The sequence below is a fragment of the Plodia interpunctella genome, chromosome 10 (assembly GCF_027563975.2).
Source record: "Plodia interpunctella isolate USDA-ARS_2022_Savannah chromosome 10, ilPloInte3.2, whole genome shotgun sequence".
Lineage (NCBI taxonomy): Eukaryota > Metazoa > Arthropoda > Insecta > Lepidoptera > Pyralidae > Plodia > Plodia interpunctella.
In genome coordinates, this window is record NC_071303.1 from 8,914,543 (window position 1) to 8,936,851 (window position 22,309).

Consider the following 22,309-nt stretch of genomic DNA (forward strand, 5'->3'; position numbering starts at 1 on the left):
GGCGGCCAGTAGTAAAATGATAGTTGAATCTTAAAATTACGTTTGTGCTGGCCTCGGTTTTCGCGGCGTCATAGCCTCGAATGAAACCAAGGAACACGCCATGATTAGAGAGCTAAAAAGCAGTAATATTATATTTTTGTAAATCAATAAACGGACACAACTAGTTTTCAGTTTAATTCTTAATATTATAAATATTGCGAAAGTAAGTTTGTGACTTCGGTATTTTTTTCTTTATACCACTAAGTTACACGACTGGCACATTATTTTCTTTTGATCTGTCCATTATGAATGCTAATGGTTCTCATTATTAATGTCATCTAAGATCTCACGGAGATGATTTCTCAGCACTTTCTCCTATCAAGAAGACATCGTAAATCACTCACAAACCTAACTTACTGCGTCATTTACACGATATTTTCTACTATTTCTCTAACAGATTTACACATCTGTTTATATTCAGTTAATTGTAATTTATTAATTCTAAGCCAGCAATTAAAATTACTGCCACGCCGATTCGAATCATTCTGAATCTGTTTAGATTAAAAGTAATGTCGAAATCAGTAATTAAAATTACTGACTAATGTGTCCATATCATAAACTTAGTTTACAATTCCATAAGGTCGAAATCTAAATTTGCACATCCCTAGCACGTTGCTAAAATATTTTAAAGCTAAATTGCAATAGTGAGGGGAAATAAACTGTAATCAATCAATCTGTCAATGCAATGGACGGGCCCCCGGGACGACACCACATGGCTATTATAATAAGATTACGAGTATTTTCAGAATTTTGCTAACGGAATTTTGTAAGTAATAAACGAATTATGACCTATTTTGAATTTTTTGAAGCATAACACAGGCACAGATGAATGTAATGAAATACAGATTTACATTGTATATAATCTACAAAATCATTGGCCAAATTGGTCACAACCACAGCCGATGCGTGATGGATGATTGAAGATGAGATTCATGTTGTATTTTTTCATTCCAAATATAAATTAATTCAGCATCTATTGTTATCTACACTTTTATTTACAACAAACAAATATTTGATCCAACATTATCAACCATTATGTTACATTGTTGAGTTCGCGGGAATCTATGGCGCGTTGTGTTCTAATGTATGCAAAGAAAAAGTGCATTCACGCATTAAATACGTTAAATACTGTGTAACAATGTCGGTGTTGAATGCTTCCTATTCTAGCCTTTAGTTTTTGCTCTTTGGTATCATGTTAGAAAAGATAGATTGAATATTTTAGCATTATTTTACCGTGGGAATATTGGTTTTTAGGCTCCACTCCCGTGGGAGTCTCGGAATGAAAATCAATTCCGGGTTTTCCTAAAAGCAATTTCATTAAATTACATGTATATTAAAGTAGTAAGAAGTACTTTGTATTGCTTAATATTAAAATCTGTAGTAATAAACCTATTTTATTAATTTATTCGTCTATTATTAGTTTATTCGTCAGCAGTTGAGCGCCGGAGCCCATCTGGGCTCCGATTTAGTCCAAGAAGAAAACGTTTATTCGACAAAAATCAAAAAGGACAGTAAGACAATCATCACAAACATTATTACCGAAAGGGCTCAGCATATGCTGCCAAGGTAAACGCGCTGGTTTTCAGCTGTACAATACATATTTCGATATAAAGTTGTCCCATAACCGTAAGACCGGATGGTGGACTAGAAAACTGCATTTATATGTACCTGGAAGGAAGACTAAAATTGATTTCAGTTAATTCGTTCAGCTATAAACCTAAAAAACTGAGTCCATAATATATCACGCCCTTTGAAACAGCGGAAACATTTATTCGTTTTAATTAGGTAAATATTATTTCTCTCATTAATCATTACATCCGGCACATTAACTGGAAAAAACAGTTGTAACTGTGTTGCGATAAAAATACTTGTCACCCACTTGTTAGTTAATGACTTACGACTTGAATCATGATGTATTACAACGTTGTCACCTAGGTACTAGAGTACTGTAGGTACATATATACATTATATAATCTGTTTCTAGCGACTAACCTTTTATTTTCCCAAATTGTAGTTGTACCTGAGTCCTCGACAGTGTGGATACAGCGGGTATGCTGGCTCCACACTGTCGCTGTTCGCGGAACTTGGCGGATTCGGCAAACATTGCTAGTTTTCCATAGCTGTAAATAAAGTTTTGGTGTCAGCATTAAAAAACTTACAATTTTGAACACACATCAATGGTTTACGGCCGGTCTGACGTCAAACCTCATCGAGAACACTAGATCTTAACTCCGATCCATCTTTCCAGGAAATCTGATCACAACTATTGCCCTCCTCATGCACCCGAAACTACGCACGCACGTGACGACCATGTTCGTGCTGTCCCTGTGCGTGTCGGACCTGGTATTCTGCAGCATCAACCTGCCCCTGACCGCGCACCGGTACATCCACCAGCAGTGGGGCCTGGGCGAACGCCTGTGCCAGATGTTCGCCTTCGTCTTCTACGGGAACGAAGCTGTGTCGTTGTTGTCTATGGTCGCTATTACCATTAATAGGTAAGTAATTTATTATTTCTAATGAAGCACAAAACCGAGAAAGATAAGAAAACTATATAGACGACGGACAACAAAGAACGACGGAAACTTAATCAGCTCCTTATACCTATAATATCTGACAGATCTCAATGTCCAAAAATTCAACTTCTCATACCAATAGATTTTCACTTCGTTCATCTCCCACGAATTGTACAAACGTGTAAAGAAACCATTTTATGTATTGTTGAGATATTATTGTGCACTTGGTATAAAATCGTAAAAAATATATAGAGGTAATGTGTTTACATCGACATACCTATAGCGATATACCTAGCAATAATGTTTGATGTATTTACATCGACTCCATTCATAGAGCGATAAAGCTATAATATTTTACTGCCCAGGTACTTACTGCCTTTCTGGATTATGTAGGTGTATATATAAAAGTTTACAAAATATATGTAGGTAATATTAATAGCCAGCTAATTTTCCCATAAGCTAAATCAGATACATTTTTGAACGAAAATTTTCGTTTCTTGTGTTTTAAAAATCGAACTAATTCAATAGGCTGATGTCAAAAACTGACATTTATCTATGTATACGACAGTGATGTCATAAGGGGTCAAAAGTCAAAACGCATACCTAAAAACTTTAATCAGAACAAAATGATAGTGAAACGCGCAATTAATAAAATTGATTCACTAAAGTAACATTTAATTACGCATTTTATTTTTTGCCCGTCAAATATGTAGCCAATTACTGTGAGCAGCAACGACATATACCTAAATAAATAAAAAAAACATAAAATCACATTCATTGTCTTAACCCTAGTAGGATAGGACGTGGATAGGACCTTTGCTCCTGATTCTCAATGAAGCCAAGTTCATTGTCCTCGTAGAATTACCATAATAATTGTCATCAATATTAATGATCTCGATTTAAAATATACATGCACGATTACAAAAGAATTAGGTTGGGTTCACTTGTATGAATGTGTAATGTTGAATACTGTTTGAATTTTGATGGAACCGAGTCAATGTGAACGAATATTTCTTTGTGTAGGCATAAGATTACAGCTAAATCTAGTAAATAAACGTAAGTAACTGTTTGGATAAATAATTAATAGTGATTATTTTTTTAATCTGTAAATTACTAGTATACTTAAGTGAACATTTACCATGCTATGTTTTGTATGAAATGAATTTAACGTGAATAAAAAGATGGCCGGCTATGGATAGGACTGCCCAATCTCTGTTATACTTATATAGGCTCTGATGAAAGGTCTATTAACTATGTAGGTACTTGTAAGTTCGTGAGGACGTAAGTATGTGTGCATGAGTGTTACTGTTTCACGCAAAATCTACTGGATGTATTGTTATGAAATTTAGTACACGGATAGAACGCACATAGGGTGCTTTTTATGCCAAAATTGCCACGGGAGCGAAGCCCCGGGTCTAGTATTTATATATGGTAGATAAGTAATTAGTGATAAATCATAGCTGAAGCGTTTGACTACTGAAAACGTTCATAGAAATTTAGGTATATGCACCATGAATTGGCGGCAGTCGACATAACTTCTCGATGCAATAGGAAAACTTTAGACAACCCATAAGAGTAAAAATGTCGTAAATTTGAAAGCCCGTATACAATGGTTTAGTCATCACATGCTCATGGCTCCGCGTTAACATTTCAATAACACTCAAGTGGGTCCATTGTTGTCCAATTTTAGAAACGGTATAAAACACGACGCTTAATTGCTGCAACTAAAACATAAAAGTTAAAGTGGTTCAGCCCTTCGACTGGCACGCCTTAAGTAATGTGGTATAAGTTGGTCTTAGTGTTATTGTATTATATCCACTCACACGATTTTGCTCGGGCAAAACCATAATAAATTATATGCCTAAACTTTCCCCAGGAATCCACATTACTCGTATCTATTGACTGGTGAAAACAGTACAAAAAACTGCGTGATAGTTTTAAGCTTTGATGAAGAAATGATTTTGATGAAATTAGGAAAATCTCCGACACACAAAGGCTGAGGAGCTGCCGAATGCAAATATCAATCGAACAACGACTTTCATACCGTAATCTATACTACTATTAAAAAGAGGTACACGTTTATGGGTTTGTATGTTTGAGGCGGGTAATCTCTGAAACTACCTAACCGATTTCAAAAATCATTTCACCGTTAGAAAGGCAAGTTCATTGTTCAAGATTGCTATAGGCTATATTTTATCTTAAATTTTTCACAGGAGCGAAGCCCCGGGCACTAGTCCTTCTCAAACTGAGAATCATCCATCTAATTAACTACCTATGATAATCAATCGATAACATATTCTTAGAATTGCAGTTTGTTCTATTTTCTTGACCACCAGCGTGACGGAATGCGATAAAAACTGGTGTTTAGAGTAATGATGCGTGGATAAGCTACAGTTATGGTGGTATATAACATAAAAATCATGAGGATGTACGTTATTCAATCATGTGATAGAATGCGGTAAGAAAGCGAAGGTAAAACAGCAATTTTTAGAGCAAAAAAATATCTGTTGACGTTTCGCGTCCTTCTCCCCTCTGATTCACTACTTCTAGATTTTCTTCTCCATTTATTTATTGTACCATTAAAATAGTTAACATTATACTTACTTAATGCAAGTATTACCTACCATGTCAACGTTCCTTGACTGATCACATAAGAATTTAGGTAATTCAAATCCTGTAGTTACACGTATTTAAAAAAGAAAAATCTGCTAAATTATTAAAAACATTTTGAGATATTTTGGTATATTCATTTGAAAGGATTTACGCGTTTTAACAATCTCAAAGTTCAATTTCTTATTTATCCGTTGCCCCAGGTTAGCGGCAAATGCAGCAAGTCACCGACGAGGCGACGCTATTTGTCAATATTAATAGCAAAGATTATATATTACTTCAAAATGTATTTAAGTCGTACTCTTACGTACGCGCACAGGGCTGCATCACATCGTGCAGCATCTCGTCGCACAACTAGGACGCGCTGGTAATCACGAAGAAAGTGGTCCCCATGCTTACTTCGATAAAGAATTTCCCACGCTAGATAAAAGCTTTTAAGTTTGCACGGCGATAAGACAAGTAAATCTAGGTGTCGCGCGTCGACTACTGTTGACATAAGTTAGCTATTTTATCTGTTTTATAACTTCTATAAATTTGTTTACAATTAAGTTTGTATGGTAGGAACAGCAGCTCCGCTCCGTATACTTAGAAATTAAATTATAGTATAGCTTGTGAGAAATAACGATAAATATAAAAAAATACGAGAAAAAGTGCCTGTGAAGGTCTAATTTCTAAATAAATTATTTGAATATTTGCCATTTGTTATTCAAGGATATCACACGGGGCGGATCCTAAATTTGTGTAGCCCCGGGCTAATAACTATTTGTTGACACTACTACTAAATTTATTCAACGAAATGTAATTTTGTGAAGACACTGTTCAGTTCTCTATAGTGGTATATTTAATTTATAGGGAAAGAAATGACTTTCAATACTGACGCCTAAAGTCGTTTTTGGCTCCAACTTGAGAAGAGAGAAAGCCCCATTTTTTATCCAGTGTCCATTTTTCCTGGATTTGGGCGCTTGCTTACTAACGTCAAATGTTCAGTCAAATGTCTCTCTTTCTTTTACTCTCGCTTTCTTAAACTGTTTCTGTCACAGTTTGTTAGCGTTTAACTATATCTTAAGTATATCAAATTTTATCAAATTCGGTCCTGCCATTTAGCCGTGAAAGCGTGACAGACAGCCTAGGCTTTCACAATTATTATATTAGTACGGATATTCGTTGGATCCTAAACATTTAGATATATGTTGCTGATTTAGCAACTAAATTGTTTACAACAAAACTATTGACTTCTGTATTATGTCTACCTACTCAACTAATCTTCTTGAAATTTTGCATACTTACTCGTACATGTAGTTTGAAAGTTTGAAGTATGAAGGTACCTTTCATCCCGGAAAAATAACTGTTCCCATGGAACATTTTGGCCGGGCGAAGCCGCGGGTAACAGCTAGTTCTGTATACTTTGTAAAATGTTCCAGGTACACCCTGATAGCATACTACGACCTGTACTCGCAGATCTACACCGCCGCCAAGATCTGGGTACAGCTTCTGCTCATCTGGATCGTCTCCTTCGGGTTCATGGTCAGTGAAATACAATTTGTAGACAAAGTATCCGCCCGTGGATGTCGTACGAGGCAACTTATAGACATATTAGCCTAGACATCTGACAGGCAACAATAACATTCCCAAAGAGGGTTGACGTTAGCAGGCGGCCGGTTGTAAATTCACAGCCTAATCTTCGAAATTTTAAGGTTATTTCTTACGCTCCGGGCTTCGCGGCGTCGCGGCTCCGACCGCCAATTTAATTTGAAGTGAGTAAAATTTTTTGTAATCAAATTAAATTTTGTGCTGTCTGTGTCGGTGGCTGCTTCCTCGTTTATTTTATTTGGAGTGCTAGTGCGTAATTCATGTTGTGTTTAATGTTCTGCTGTTTATTGTGATCTAAATTAATCGGCTCTTAATATTGTCTGCCCGGAATGTAAGTAGGTATCTGCGATTGCACGTACCTACCTACTCAAAGGTTTTCCGTGGGTGGAAACAACTAAGTATTATGATGTCGGCAATGCATTGTCGCCGAACTCAGACACATGCCGACGCGAATTCGTAAACATTAGTGTGAGTGCTTTTATTTGTGTGTGCTTTTATGAGTGCTAATATTTCGTATTTCATACGTACTGACCTAGTTTGTGTTTTCATTATTTACCACAAACTATGAAATGAAAATAAACAAGAACACTATCGGCAAACAGTTCGACGAACTTTGCCAATTTTGAGGTACATTACAGTTTTTTCCTTCAGGTAACATACTAACAAGCTACGCAATGCTTATTCACTCGAAGTATTAGGTAATCTGAGGCACTGCTCTAAAAGGTAGATTTTACATTAAACATTGTGTTCTTAAACTGACGTACGTAAGTACTAACGAAGCTAACGCTTTCTTAAACATTGGAGCGCGATAATAAAGCTGAGTATTAAACTAAGTAATGATCATTGCACGCTTGAGACCTACATGTCGAATAAAACAATATACTTATGTTGTAAAATTCAAAAAATCTTTTGTTTAATATGTATATCATATAAATACTGACCTTTCTGGTATTTATCCCTAACATTTACTACCGAAGCAGACACATCTAATGCAAACCAGTGAGTACATCCAAAACAGAACTCAATAACACAAATAAACGCAACGATTACATACGCAGGAAGCCTGAATTAGTTCGTTGCACTTCCATATTTAAATTCCTGTTTAATTGTCCCATTTTACCCCGTATCCTGTGTACTTTATGGCTAGTTATGAAATTTTCTTTTTATTTTTATTGGGCTTCATTGTAGTTTTTATGACTCAATGAATTTATTCACGTTGTTTAACTTCGTGCAGTGGTGGTGTGGCCTGCGTTGGATAATGGATTTAACATTAACCACAGACCTTAGTTGCCGATTTCGTTTTTTAGGGTTCCGTATCTCAAAAGGTAAAAAGGATCACTTCGTTGTCCGTCTGTCTGTCTTACCGTCTGTCAAGAGTCGCGTTCGCGAACGCGTAAAGGTATCAAGTTGAAATTTATACCAATACCCAGGTCTACGGTCTCTGTCAACTGGGAAAAAATCAAACGCTTTATTCATTTATTATCAATTTTTTTTAACTCAACTACAAATTAATAAAATGAACATGTTGTACAAATTAAATTCGAAATAACTACCTAAATTGTATGATTACGGGTGAGCCACGTGGTTTCTTTCACAAATTGACTTCCTTGCAAACAAAAGAACGCATATTAACCGTTGTGGACCACACAAGCGTCGGCCATATTCGAATGCGGTACGAACTTACGATGCATTTAATGCAAGCACAATTGAATGTAATGTTCTGTGCATCTAAATTACGCACGGGAGTTACTCGCTATCAGGTGAGGGATGGAAGTCTTAATAAGTTTTAATTTTATGTAGGTACAGTTTTTACGTGTAATTGTATTTTTATCACTGGCTTTTTGGAAATGTTTCTTTCGTAAAAAATATACCTATTTAAACTTCGTAATAAAATAATATAGAGACATAACATTGTTTTTATCATGTATAGCTCAGGAGTGCGCCTGTCCAGATGAGGCTGCGTCTTGCGTAGACTTTTTTTTCTACTACGTATAGTTTACGTACGGAAAAAAATCCGTACGTCCATTTCCGCTGGTTCTGGTTGTAGGGGCAAACCCGAAAAGTTCAGGCTTGATGTCGTCAAGAAGGGTACGTCTATGCGTGCGCAAAATCATATGATAACTAAGGACGTAGAATACCATGCGAAATTTGAATTTAGTATTGGAAAGAGGACTCTGGAAACCGTGGAAACGATCACATGAGATGATATATTTTGACTTAGATTTTTTGACTTAGAACTTCCTGATTCCTCTCCATATCTTTTAAGACTGTCTTATCAAATGGTCATAGACGTAGACGCACGATCGACACTGCTCCACGCTCCAAAGCGGCCATTAATAGTTCACCCAATCATTCTTCCTCACGTGTTCACCACATCCAATTAGTTTTAATACTTTTTTTTCAACAGGTACCTCCGTTACTCGGTGTCTGGGGCCAGCTGGGCTTCGACAAGAAAACGTTCTCGTGCACAATTCTGCCCAAAGACAATAAATCTCCAAAAAAATACCTTTTCGTGTTCGGTTTCGCCCTGCCGTGCATAGTCATCATTGTGTCCTACTCTTGCATATACTGGAGAGTGCGAGAGAGCAAGAGAAAACTGGAGGGCCGCAGGTGTGTATGTGGGTGAGAGTCAGTCTTCATTATCTGTGCTTCCGGGGTGGCTTGCACCATGCACAATTTTATTTTGCACTGAAGCACTGTCTTACTAATTTTTTACTGTAACAATTTTTGCCTATACATATGTTTATCAACTCTTTACAATCCAATTCACTCCCTTATGGCTTTACAGTCGACATAAGTTTGACTTTAAGCATTTAAAGTAAGTATTACAATTTTACATGAGTACCGAATCAAAAATAACCGTAAATATTTTCCTTAGACTTTATCAAGCAATCCCTTGCTTGATAAAGTCTAAGGAAGGCTTTATGGGCTTAGATTCCCATCTAAGCCCATAAAGCCATCGACTACAGTTGAAAATAAGAAGCAAGTCTCCGCTCAAATGGCGTCAACTAACAGACAATATAATTTATCCACAGCAAACTAAGCGGACAGACAGCCAAAGAAAAAGAAGAAGATTCCAGACTGACGAAACTGATGCTGACAATATTCATGTCCTTCCTAGCGTGCTTCTTACCACTGATGATAATGAATGTCACCGATGACCAAATCTCTTACCCGTGGCTCCACATCATCGCTTCTATCCTAGCTTGGGCATCGAGCGTCATCAACCCTCTAATCTACGCGGCGACCAATAGACAATATAGGGCTGCGTATGGCAATCTACTTAAATTCTGCAAGAATAACCCAGTAGCTAAACGAACAACTTGGGGCAGTCGAACTGTCGGCCAATCGTCGAATTCCCCACACTACCCACAGACTGAAAAAAGAAATCCTTTGAAAGAGCCCGCGAAGTTATGAATCTTTTTTTTCTGTGGCTTAACGCAAAGCGTTTTATTTATTAGCCAGTAACAAAATACCTAAACTTTGATCCCGAAATAAGTCATAGGAAAACTGATATTTTAGGCATTTGGTTGATATTATGTAGGTACTTATGTATGCATTTAAAGTTTTTTTTTGTGTTATATAACCGGAATAATGTGACATTCCATCGAACGCCACGATTATTGCAACACTATTTCATAATAGTTGTTCAAAGTTATTAGAAATACTTTTGTGTATTTTGCCGAGTTCATGTAATTATTTAACAGAAATTTTAGCAAGTATATAAAACGTAAAAGTACAGGATTTATAACAATCTCCACCATATACATAAACAAGTAAGTTAATAATATGTACTCTAAAATTATCGAGCCTATTTTACATGATGTCTATAATTCATCATCTGTATCCTGTACCCGATACTCATGCAGTATATAATATACTTAATGTACATTTTTTATATGTATTGCTGTAAATATATGTAGTTATGTAAATAAACAACGAGTTACGTATATATTAAAGGTCGGTACACACCTAATGCTTAACGCGAACGCATTTTTTATAATAAAAATAAATAAAAGTTGTAGCTGGTTGCGTAGACGCGTGCTTTACAATTCTATACAAAAAAAAAACCAGTAACGCAGTCGATGTGTACCGACCCTAAACCTAGGTCCATAAGTTTGTATACCATCTACACTTAACCAAAGTTAAAATATTTAGATTTAATTTATAGTGGATTATAATATATTAGGTAAATAACGGTATTTAAGTATCTATAGATAAGTATTTATGGGACGAATAATTTATTTTGAAATAGCATTCCTTTAGTTTGTAATAATTTCGCGCAATCATAAATCATAAATATGATCAATCTACAGTTAGATAATATTTATATTATACAAAGTTTTAATTTTTTAATTATAATTGTTAATTACTAAATCAATGATTAATTTTAGAAGAGAATCACAATGTTCCACATTAATCATCAAATAAATAGATTAAATTATACATAATAAGAATCCTGAAGTGAAGACTGATTAATCGAGAAGTCAATTAAAAAGTAACCATTAGCTAAAGTAACCGTTATGTATATGAGGGAGTACTAAGATGAGATGCAACATGGCTTCAAAGCCAGTAGCCCGTTGGTTGAGTGATCTGAGTGACTCAGATCATAATTATTACTGTAACATAAAAAATACTTCAACTTTACCTAATCACAGCTTACTTTCGTGCCCCACCCCGCAAGTGACCGATCTACTCGTATGTATGTCAGAACCTGAACTAAGTAACACCACAATGTTCTCTCACTAGCCCCACAGGCACTTCACACCACATGGCTGAGAATCGTGTTCATTGTCATCAATTAATTGGAATGGAACACACTCAACGAATTTCTTGAATATCAATGGAGTGATTTGGCATTGTCCATCTATTTATCTAGAGTGTAGGTTTCCTGAGAATATTTTCCGCGTTAGACAAAATAAATATAAACACATTTGACTACTTCTTCACCAGACACCAGAGCTAAGACTGAGTTTTATAGCTAATACGCAGGTGGGGGGGGGGGGCGACGAGTATGTACCATTTCATAATACGACCTATTTTTATCAAAAATACGTTAATTCCTTCATTTGAACGAAATCACGTGGTTAAGTTAAAAAGACAGGACAGCTAAGTTAATACTCCGTCATACATATATTTAAGTAAACCATACCTATTATCTAATGATAATATTTATCCTAGATTCCACCACATGTATGGTATGTTATTGTAGAAAATAAATTAGGATTATCAATATGTAGACTCATTTAACTTCCGGCAAAGGATCCTATGGTTTCCGCAAAGATGATTTCCTTTGTCTTTGTCGATTTTTTGTAAATATTAATTTGTATGTTTGCTACATTTTGTAATGATGAACCCGAGCTACACACAAACCAAAGGCGCAAATAAATGTATTAAAAGAAATATATTGTATTCATTGTATCTTCCTACCTATACCTATCCTTCTGAAACAATAATTTATTGTTGTATGAATGTGTGAATAAATATCTAATAGATATCACGAACGTAGCTGGGACAGGACTGAAGAATGTACAATGTCTTCAAAAATATGTTAGTGATGGACGATTATACTCATTTGTTCATATCGAATGTGTTATTTATAAAATTGGTGTTAGAATCTATTAAAGTCACCTAAAGGCATCTGACATGACTTTTACACACTCGTCGCATACACACTGAACTGAACTGTCCACCAATGTGTAGGTTCCTCACGATGTTTTCTTCACCGTACGCAATTGGTGGTCGATGTAAACTAACTATACCTACATTAGTCAAATTGGTATACAAACTCATGTGCCACAAGCGTAGGTTCGAACCTGGGACCTTTCGATTACGGACGGACGGTCTTACCTTCTTTTATTTTCAATCTACTAAATAATTCAATAAAACTGCAGAATATAAAATATGATACTATTCTATGTATTATTAAAAATATCAATCAAAATATTAAATATTTATATGGGTTAAAATAATTTTAGTCTAGTCTGCAATCAAAGTAAAACTACCTACTTGACTGCGTACGATTTAAAAGTTCCCCCCATTTAAAGGCATACCGACGTATGTAGACAGAGAAAGCTATAGACCCCGACATAATATCATCCATTTTGATAGTACAAGACATGTGCGTATTTGATATAATATATGAGAAGAAAAGAGATAAGAGTGCTCACGCTGCCATCTTTTCCTCATTACGTGTTCGGCCCATGTTATTAGTAGGTACTCCGTATAACGAAGTAATTCTTAAATCCATGGTTCGGCCCAATTTGCCACTTTGTACGAAATTTAGAATTTGTATGAAAATCTTCTATCTCATTCGGTTACTCTCATCCGTCGTTTAGCTACATGTGAGCGACATACTAGATAAAATATCTAAAAATTAAACTGGCATAGACACATACGAAACAAGATGACAACATTTCTGGCAACCCTATATGCGATCCGAGTGACAGTGCTGCGCGGAATGACTGACATGACAGACAGCATTTGATAGTAGAGCAGGCATTGGCAGTTCTGGTTCTGGGTTTCTGCAAAACGTAAAGCAAAAATGGCGAAAAGAATCGCAACAAGCTCTGTAAACTGGGCAGCTTTAGCTGAAAGGGTCCCACCTGAGCAGAGGGGCAACCTGACTTCTTTCAAAACAAGATCCGACTCCTATCTGCGAAGGTTAGTTTCGGTCAAAGAAATTGTTACATAATTGTTAGCAGTGCGTTTTGATTAATGAATATTAATTTTACAGGGTTATGGCCAACCCTCCAGAGCCACCAAAGATTAACTGGGCTCACTATAAACAAATCGTGCCTATCCCTGGCATGGTGGACACCTTCCAGAAGCAATACGAGGCTCTGAAGATTCCGTACCCATCAGATACGCAAACGGCTCAAGTCGAGGCCCAGTGGAAAGAGATCAAGCAACAGATTGAAAGCTATGTCCAAGCATCCAATGCTAATATTGCAAAGTGAGTACATAATAATCAGTTTTTCTACCTCTCTTGACTGTAAACTCTATACCAGTGTCAAGCGAACTTAGTTCTTAATATTACCTATTTTGATTCAAGTGTAACCTTACCAACCAAGTGTAACTTATTTTATGTTTCTTTTTTATTATGATGTAAACAAATTGAAACTGCTATAGCATGTACTGTTGCATGGTAGGTTCAATTTCAAGAATATATATAGATATATAGGTCTTTAATCTATAATAAATTATACTCTAATAGCACATACATAATGTAATTAATTCATGAATTACTGTTGTCTGTTACAGAAATCAAATGAAAACCATGCATAATGGTTTGCTAGATTTTAACCTTGAAATAGTATTGTTTAGTCTGTATGTTAAAATATGCTTCACAAAACTTGCACTGTGATTCCTTTATGACTGTTTAAATTCTAGGTACCAAAAGGAAATCAGCGAGACCAAGGCACTTCTACCATACGATCAGATGACCATGGAAGATTACCGCGATGCCTATCCCGAGCAGGCATTAGACCCGATCAACAGACCAACCTTCTGGCCACACACTCCAGAAGACCAGCCAGAGAACTTCAAGGCAGACCCGAATGCAGCATCCGCTCACTAAATCATTTGGGCTCCTTGATATAAAAATCATAAAACTGTTTCACACTATTTATTGTGATAGTTTACAAATTGTATCAAGGAGGTGATGAAATATTCTGTTATTATTTAGAAGTAAAGCGAAATAAATATTTTATTGGTTTTTCAATTATCTATGCCTTTCCTATTAACATCCATTCTTATTAGGATGTTGGGACAACATGCTTCCATCAACTTGGCTACATCCCAAGAATAAGAAAAATAATAGTTTGAACATTCAGTGTCTTGTCCAATAAATAATCGTCTGTCGAAAGTCAAACCTCTGACAATGCTTTCCCATATTTTTTTGGACATTTAGTTGGTTCTTATAACAGCCACGAGATATGGAGTGGTCATCCCAGGGCAGTAAGGGACAAAAAAACACCCAACAAATCCCTGTCTTATCCCAGGCATAGTCGTGCCTTGTGCAAAGGTAAATCTTTTTTCATTATGTTATGATCAAATTCATCAAAAAATTAAAATAAAACATGGCATAATATGTAATCACAATTTATTATTCGAATTGCACATTCTCAAATACCTATTTCACATTGTGTCACAGTTGCGTGGGAATGTAGGGAGTCTACCTATAGTTGGGACAACGGTGATGGGTCGGCATAGAATCCATTAAATGTATGCACAACACTACGTAATGCGCGCAGATGAAAACACAAATTCGAGCTTATCATAAATAAAATTCTTTCGATTTTAAAATATAAAATAACCCTAAAAAGATAATTTTAGCTAAGAACTATGAATAAAAATTTATAGAAGTTTAAATAGCAAAGCACTATTTCGCGAATGGAGATTATGGAAACAGTTTTGAAAACTATCAAATTTCCATGGTTGAATTAGTCTATTTAGCTCCGAATTTGTTACCCGGAGGGGGCGGGGGTTGCGCATACATATTGTAGTAGCTAGTTGGGGGGGGCATGTTGAAGTTTTGTGATTGGTCGTAACTCTGTGTTTGGCCGTACTGTTGAGGTTGTTGGTAGGACGAGTTGGATTGGAATCCTCCGCGAGAGCCCCCCCGCGAACTGCCTCTGGATCCGCCACGAGAGCCGCCGCGGCCGCGGAATCCGTCGCCATCTTGCCGGAAACTGGAATTGTCGCGGTTGTAACCTCCGCCTTGTCTATTGCCGAAACCATCGCTCCTGTTATTGTAACCTGAGTTCTGGTTGTCTCCAAAACTGTTACCGGAGTTGTCCCATCGGGATCCTGAAAGACAAAACAGATCACTATAGCATACCTTCTTATTTAGATTAAAACCCTGGAAAAAATTGCAATGTGGGTTCTTGTCTTAGTTTTTCATTCCCGAAAATTGTATTGGCTACACAACTGTGGCAGAGGCATCTAGAAAATAATGGAAATTAGTAAATCTGGTATATCACAAATGAGTGATACGGCACCGCTTATAAGTTAATACAGTCAGGCTAGACATTCTGCAATATATAAAAAATTACAAAAAAGAATCTTAAACCATCCAAGTGAAAACTTTAATGGAAAAAACCCAAACTAGTTATAAGACTGAATGGAAATTGCCCTCGGACATACCATACAATAGAATGCCTGTGAAGTGAAGTAGGATGTGACACAGGTACATATCGTAATCAGTTTGTTATAATATCACTTTGTTTTGCCTCCAATTAGGAGTACGAGGTGTGTACTTACATAGTTATATTACTGATAAAAAATTATACATAATTTATATTTAAAAAATGGTAAGCCCTTCTGGCATAATAGGGACCAACACTGTTTGAATGAGTTTCTTTCGGCATTTCTTCTCAGCAGTGGTCGTTCCAAAATGCTAGTAATTTGTAGCTTTGGTAAACATCATTTAATTTAGAAAATGACGTGAAAGAGTGCCTGTGAAGGCCTAATTTCTGAATAAATGATTTGATTTTGATTTTGTAAGGAGTACGAGATATCTCACCCCGGTCCCCGCCTCCGAACCGCGGGCCGCCGCGGCCGCGCCCCGCCCCGCGCCCGCGGCCCCCTCCCGCTCCCGCGCGGGATTCTTCGTCGCGGTCGCGATAACGACCCCGACCTATACACAAACAATACAAATCGGTCTATAACTACATGCATACCAAATTTCATCAAAATCAGTCCAACGGTTTAGCCGTGAAGGCGGAACAGACAGACACTGCAAAAATAAAAAGTAAAACACGGAAAACTGGCATGATTTTGTTAAAATCAAACTAGTCACAAATAAAACAATGTCTTAATATTGAATGGACAGTTTATGTAAATTGTTAATAAAAATAAAAAGCATTTTGATATCATACCATATTTTCCTTTGAACCCCATGCCGCATTGGGCCAATTCCAGTAATTTAGGATTAACCACTTGGTTAGCCTCCTGCAGCACCGACATCAAATCCTTCGCCTGAAAATATAATAATCACTAATTGAAACACCCAGATAATCAAAAAAATTTATAATCACAATTTAGAGATCCCATTTTTAATTTCACTTTAATTTTTACAAATGAGAATCGAATAGTAAAAAAAATACAAAAGGTTTTGAATATAAATCATTTTTACCTTGGCCGCATTATTCGGAGTAAAGAGTGTGTACGCTGTACCAGTCTTTTGCGATCGACCAGTGCGGCCAATACGATGTACATAATCCTCAGAATTATTAGGGTAATCATAGTTTATTACAAACTTCACATCTTCCACATCTATACGGAAAATAAATTTCAATCAGCTCAGGTTTATACTATGAATTGGAATAAATGTATGTCATTCAGAACAAGGTTACCATTATAAATTACTTGAGGGAAGAATCTTAGCAGAGGTCCTAGTATTGACCCTTGAGGAACACCACAAATAAATCAAACATTATTACATAAATTGGCAAAATAAAAAGCTAAAAACATTAAATGCGTTATAATTTTGTGTTAAACGTCAAAAACTGACAAAATTTTGTTAAAATCAATAAACTAGATATATTTAAATTAAACAATGTCAACAGACTCCAAAGCATTAACCAAATCTGAAATAAGTACTATTCCCTCAAATTTGTAATGTGATGGGTATTTACCTTTTCTATGTAGTGCATCACGGCCGGGTGACTGCTGGAAATAACTGTATTATGCCCGTCAGTGGCCCGGAGTGTTGTGAGGCCAAGAGTCGAATGTGAGCTGACTTATACGCCGTCATGTCGTACGTTTTAATCAGATATTGTCAGGTGGCGTAGGGCAGGACCTTTTAGTTTTCAAATCTCTCATGACAGTTAACCAAGCATATATTGCTCATTTTAATTGATAGTGGTCTGATACTCATTTGTTTAAAAGAATATTTTAATAAACTGGTTTCACCAAACAACATTAAAGAACTTTTGGTTTTTAAAATTACTTTTTTTGTAAACTTGTATTAGAAGAAACCACTAAAGGAAAATTATAAAACGACCACTTTCTCCCGAAATTCATCCCTTAACATTTTATAGAGGCAGCATGCTCATCAAAATTTAAATAGTGTGCGCTGACGGACATAAAACGCAGTCGTTAATGATATATATCATGTGAATGAGTTACTAAGTCAGCTACACACCCTAGGCTAGCCTTTATCTCTGCACGCATGCGCCTCTGAAATGAAAACAATCGAGAATAATGCCAAGTCAGTCATGGAAATTTTATATTATCATCGGGCTAGGATCAGAAGAACCATACGAATGACTTGTACGACTGTTTTTGCAGAATTAAATCATAACCCCACTATTATCCTCTGCGCAGGCCAACTAACATCACAATTTTTTTATAATAAGTTGATCTGTTGAAGCATAGATAATATCTAGGTATAGTTTCTTCATAATCTTGGTAGGTACCTTAAAATACACTAATGTCGCAGTCATCATAAGATTCACATCGCGGCCCGAGAAATTCTAAATGGTACTGTTGAACCATTGCCTGTGCAATTTGCAAATATTTTTGTTGGCCTATGTTCCAATATTCACTTATTTCGATAAAAACTTCAATCTCTGATTTCTTAATGTCTAATGTGAAGAGATAGAATCAGTTTTCCATTTAAAATGTCTAAGGGTTCGAACCTTAGTCAATGTGACACCTACATAAATATAAAGTGCAACTGTCTCGTGGTGACCGAAAAAAACCGTGAATACTGGAACGAAATTTTATTCATAAATCGCAATTTCAATTAGCAATGGCACCAAAACCTCCTCTACGCTCCTGACATCTCTTAGACCTTAAAAACACCCCGGTTAAACAGCGCGAGATTCGTTTAACATTCCGACAAAAAATACCTCGCGACTGTTTTTCTCATAATCTTTTGTTTGATGCCCTCAATCACTTGGCGGGAATATATCACCACCATCTTAACTTTACTCATTAAACATTTTAACAAGGTGGCACAAACATAAGATAGTCAACTTCTGGGCAATTCAACAGTGATTTAAATCTACTTTTGAGTCACAGTTTTGCAGCCATAATCTTGGCAATCTGACCCAGTACTATTTACACCAATTTGTAAATGGAGATTTTTTTCACGAAGTATGTTTTTCTTAATTTAACTTACCAAGTCCTCGGGCAGCGACATCTGTGGCGACTAGTATGCCGCCGTGGCTCTGTCTGAACTGATTCAGTACATAGTCTCTGTCTTGTTGATTTTTATCACCGTGAATAGCAAGGGCCCTATAGCCCGCGCGATTAATAGCTTTAGTTATATCATCAACCTAAAATATGTTGATTTGAATATAATAAAGAATAAATTACCTCAATACATGGTACATTTTACCATAATTAAATACTAACAAAGCAAAGATATAGAAAGTCAAAAGAAATAATCAAGATTACATTTAAACACAAAGCTGTGTAGTAAAATCTAGTTAAATAATTTTTTTAAAGAAAATACCTTTCTTTTGGTCTCAGCAAAAATAATAGTTTTAGTTTCTTCCTCTGAAGATATCTCATTGAGCAATGTGATGAGCTTCTCATTCTTCTCCCATTCATCACAAACATCAACAATCTGTAGAATGTTGTGGTTTGCAGATAACGACAGAGATCCAATGTTGATCTGAATGTAGTCATCCAAAAACTCTTCAGCTAGATTCTGAACCTCTTTAGGCCAGGTTGCAGACCACATAAGAACCTAAAATAATTTAAAACATTATGTACTCAAGATACTGAGTTATATGGATTCTCAGTACGCAAAATAAGTACACGATTATTGGTCTTATATGCTAGAAAAGCAGTATACAGAAATTAAAAATCACCTGTCTGTCTGGTCTAATTTGCTCAATGATCTTCCTGATCTGAGGCTCGAAACCCATGTCCAGCATGCGGTCGGCCTCGTCCAACACCAAGTACGTACACCGACGCAGGTTGGTTGTACCTTTGGAAAAAAAATAGGTTAGGCAGGCAATGTACCAGGGTATCCTCATTTAGACTTGACTCCATGCTATAAAAATAAGTTCAAAATTCTTTAACTTTTTGTTAAAGAATATTGACTTTCTTTGAGATATGAAATTCTCACCAATTAAGTCTGAAAAACCCGGTGAGTCCCGCTCTATTTATACAATGACGTACAGTATTTAAATTTAAAATAATGGAAAGAATGTTGGACTCGGTTTCACCTTTCTCCAAAAAGTCAATAAGTCGTCCAGGGGTGGCAATGACAATCTCCACACCTCGCTCCAAGCACCGACCCTGGGGTCCCTTTGGAGCCCCACCAAAGATGCAAGTGTTACGGACCTGCACACTCTGGCCAAAATCATTGGCCACCTGGAAATCGGGCATAAAGTGTAAAATTACAGGACACAGGCATATTAGGCATCAATTAAATATTAGAAAATCAAAATATTTGAATATTTTTAATTTTTATTGTACTGACACTGTGCTTTATTGATACAAAATTGAGCTATGATTGAATTCCAAAGAATCTACAGAAATACTTTGATAAAAACCAATAAAAATATTAGGCACAATGTTTGATGACTATGTGCACAACTAGAATGTTATAATTTGTAATTTGTCTTGTATCAATAAGACCTGAATACAGGAAAATTATTGAAATTTACCATTTTCCTTTTTTGTCATATTCTTATTGAATTAAAAAGTCATTAAAATGCATAAAATAAGTAAAAAGTAACCATGATAAAATTGTGAAAGTGAAATAGGTATCTAACCCTACATAAATAAGAAAAGCAATTAGATGTACACAAATAAATTATGCTAGTAAAAAAAATACACAAATATGAAAAAAACAATAACTAAAATACAATTGTGCTATGTAAATCAACAAAAACTAAATAAAAAAGGTTACGTTCAGAAACCAGGCCTAACAATCAAATTTAGAATTTTGTTCATTAAAATCACCATTTCAGAAAAATCCCAAAGTTTCAGGTTTTCGAACATAGCCTGCCATAATAAGCTAACATCTACATATTAATTGAATCATTTACTATATCCAAGTTGCTCTGATCGCCGTCCATCATTTCCGCCGCGATCCCATTCATTGAGATCAACGCCTGATGTGGAACGCAAAAAACAAAAACTAATCTTATTGTATGTCAAGTTAATAGTAAACATTTACATCAAAATTTATTACATGTTAAATGTTTTTAAACCCATTATTCCCAATATAAGTGGCAGGCCATTTCTAATAAAAATCAACATAACAAAAAAAAATTACCTGCTGTATCTGTTGGGCTAGCTCCCTTGTTGGAGCCAAAACTAAAACGATTGGTCCTTCATCACGCAACAAACGCGGCTGGTTTATAATGTGAACTATTGCAGGTAGAATGTAAGCCAACGTTTTCCCTGAACCTGTTTGTGCAATCCCAACCATGTCTCGTCCAGACAGTGCTATAGGCCAACCCTGGGCTTGAATAGGAGTAGGATTTGGGAACCCTTGTTTCAAAATCTCCTTCATAGCATAATCGGGGAAACCACCTTCCTCAAAATACATGCTAGGAGCCGGTACTTCGCGGCCTTTCACTGTTATCTGATGCTGACTGCGGTAAGCTTCGATTTCCACAGCTGGACGTCTCTGTACGTTGGGGTGCGGAACATAAAAGTTCTTCTGGAAAGGTGTTAGAGTTATCCCGTCCCAGCGAATCTTTCGAAGATTTCCGCCAGGCTGATCATTCTTGAATTTCCCTCCACGAAAGTCATCTCGTCCGCCCCTGTCGCCGAAGCCGCGGCCACTATCTCTTCCACCACCGCGCCCACCGTCTCTGCTACCGCCGCGGCTGCCACCGAAGCGGCTTCCGCCTCTATCTTCTGATCTGGAACCTCCTCTAGAACCTCCGCGGCCACCACCGCGGCCTCCACCACGTCCTCCGCCTCGACTTGAGCCACGTCCACCGCGTCTATCGTCATACCTACGCACAAACCTACAGATTAGAAAACACGAAACGAAGCCACATAAAAATCAAGTGAACTCAAACTTACATTTCACTAACTATATAATTCTAGTCTCACTAGTAATTTGTTAAGAAATAAATCAACTACTGTAATACTTGTTTCACAGCTTAATTAGCTACTTAGTTATTTTTTGGTAAAAAATTGGCGAAGTTTCACCCAAAGTAAAAGCTATCCGCCGCCATATTAATTTAGTTTTTTTTTATTGCTTTTTTGCTGCTGGCGTTTGCTTCATTAAGGTCTATCACACACTGCTCTGCACTTGCACTGTACTGTAAAATAAACGAAAGTCGAATAAAAGATATGATTATTTGATTAGTTTTGTATATTTGTAGTTATTTCTTGTTTTTATTTTTGTCTACCGCACACCACAGTTTCATGAATTAGTTTGTACCACTGGCAACACTAAGTTTGCATATTACTGATTTCCGTTTCCGTATGCGCGAAAAATGAAAACTTAACTTTAAATTTTGAATAAGTATGTAGGTACCTATGAAATATGCATACATATACACCATTTAGTTTTAATTATGTAAAAAAATAATAAGAAATATAAAATTTTAATTGAATTAATTGTTTTC

General features: G+C 36.3%; 3 protein-coding genes and 1 long non-coding RNA gene across 6 annotated transcripts in view; 2 read left to right on the forward strand and 2 right to left on the reverse strand.

The window, feature by feature from the left end:
• Nucleotides 1–12,155, forward strand: part of Tre1 (Trapped in endoderm 1) — a 29,583-nt gene extending 17,428 nt beyond the window's left edge. Inside the window, exons 3-6 of one of the 2 annotated variants that reach the window (XM_053751034.2) lie at nucleotides 2,288–2,534; nucleotides 6,584–6,686; nucleotides 9,160–9,374; nucleotides 9,788–12,155. In XM_053751034.2, the coding sequence (XP_053607009.1) occupies nucleotides 2,288–2,534; nucleotides 6,584–6,686; nucleotides 9,160–9,374; nucleotides 9,788–10,169 (947 nt within the window). In that variant the 3' untranslated portion in view covers nucleotides 10,170–12,155. The remainder of the gene's footprint in view (nucleotides 1–2,287; nucleotides 2,535–6,583; nucleotides 6,687–9,159; nucleotides 9,375–9,787) is intronic. The other variant, XM_053751035.2, reaches the window with a different exon arrangement.
• LOC135309797 (uncharacterized) lies at nucleotides 1,014–2,280 on the reverse strand. The gene is made up of 2 exons (XR_010370010.1): nucleotides 2,032–2,280; nucleotides 1,014–1,707 (listed from the first exon to the last, which is right to left on the reverse strand). It is a non-coding gene; the product is annotated as an uncharacterized LOC135309797 (long non-coding RNA).
• Nucleotides 12,156–13,204: 1,049 nt separating the features above from the next.
• Nucleotides 13,205–14,461, forward strand: ATPsynD (ATP synthase, subunit D). Its single transcript, XM_053751040.1, has 3 exons — nucleotides 13,205–13,415; nucleotides 13,489–13,707; nucleotides 14,145–14,461. Exons 1-3 carry the CDS (start codon nucleotides 13,297–13,299, stop codon nucleotides 14,329–14,331), a joined length of 525 nt encoding a protein of 174 aa, XP_053607015.1. The 5' UTR covers nucleotides 13,205–13,296; the 3' UTR covers nucleotides 14,332–14,461.
• Nucleotides 14,462–14,839: 378 nt separating this feature from the next.
• Nucleotides 14,840–22,035, reverse strand: LOC128673275 (uncharacterized). Of its 2 annotated transcripts, XM_053751012.2 has the most exons (11): nucleotides 21,759–22,035; nucleotides 20,998–21,688; nucleotides 20,768–20,833; nucleotides 19,940–20,087; nucleotides 19,580–19,698; nucleotides 19,219–19,455; nucleotides 18,883–19,039; nucleotides 16,891–17,030; nucleotides 16,634–16,733; nucleotides 16,279–16,392; nucleotides 14,840–15,563 (listed from the first exon to the last, which is right to left on the reverse strand). In XM_053751012.2, coding segments are annotated over exons 1-11 (2,136 nt in total). In that variant the 5' UTR covers nucleotides 21,761–22,035; the 3' UTR covers nucleotides 14,840–15,201. The 2 variants fall into 2 exon arrangements, with proteins under 2 accessions (XP_053606987.1, XP_053606988.1); XM_053751013.1 differs by lacking the exon at nucleotides 20,768–20,833 and having other exon boundaries at nucleotides 21,759–22,025.
• Between the last annotated feature and the right edge of the window lie 274 nt (nucleotides 22,036–22,309).

What these genes read in the sequence shown, in the direction of transcription:
- LOC128673275 (XM_053751012.2), bottom strand. An exon ending in TTGCTGAGACCAAAAGAAAG is followed by an intron (nt 19,040 to 19,218) that starts GTATTTTCTTTA and finishes AACATATTTTAG; the next exon opens with GTTGATGATATAACTAAAGC. An exon ending in GTTCGGAGGCGGGGACCGGG is followed by an intron (nt 15,564 to 16,278) that starts GTGAGATATCTC and finishes TTTGTCTTTCAG; the next exon opens with GATCCCGATGGGACAACTCC.
- ATPsynD (XM_053751040.1), top strand. Translation starts at nt 13,297, where the DNA reads ATGGCGAAAAGAATCGCAACAAGCTCTGTAAACTGGGCAGCTTTAGCT. An exon ending in TCCGACTCCTATCTGCGAAG is followed by an intron (nt 13,416 to 13,488) that starts GTTAGTTTCGGT and finishes TTAATTTTACAG; the next exon opens with GGTTATGGCCAACCCTCCAG. An exon ending in TCCAATGCTAATATTGCAAA is followed by an intron (nt 13,708 to 14,144) that starts GTGAGTACATAA and finishes TTTAAATTCTAG; the next exon opens with GTACCAAAAGGAAATCAGCG.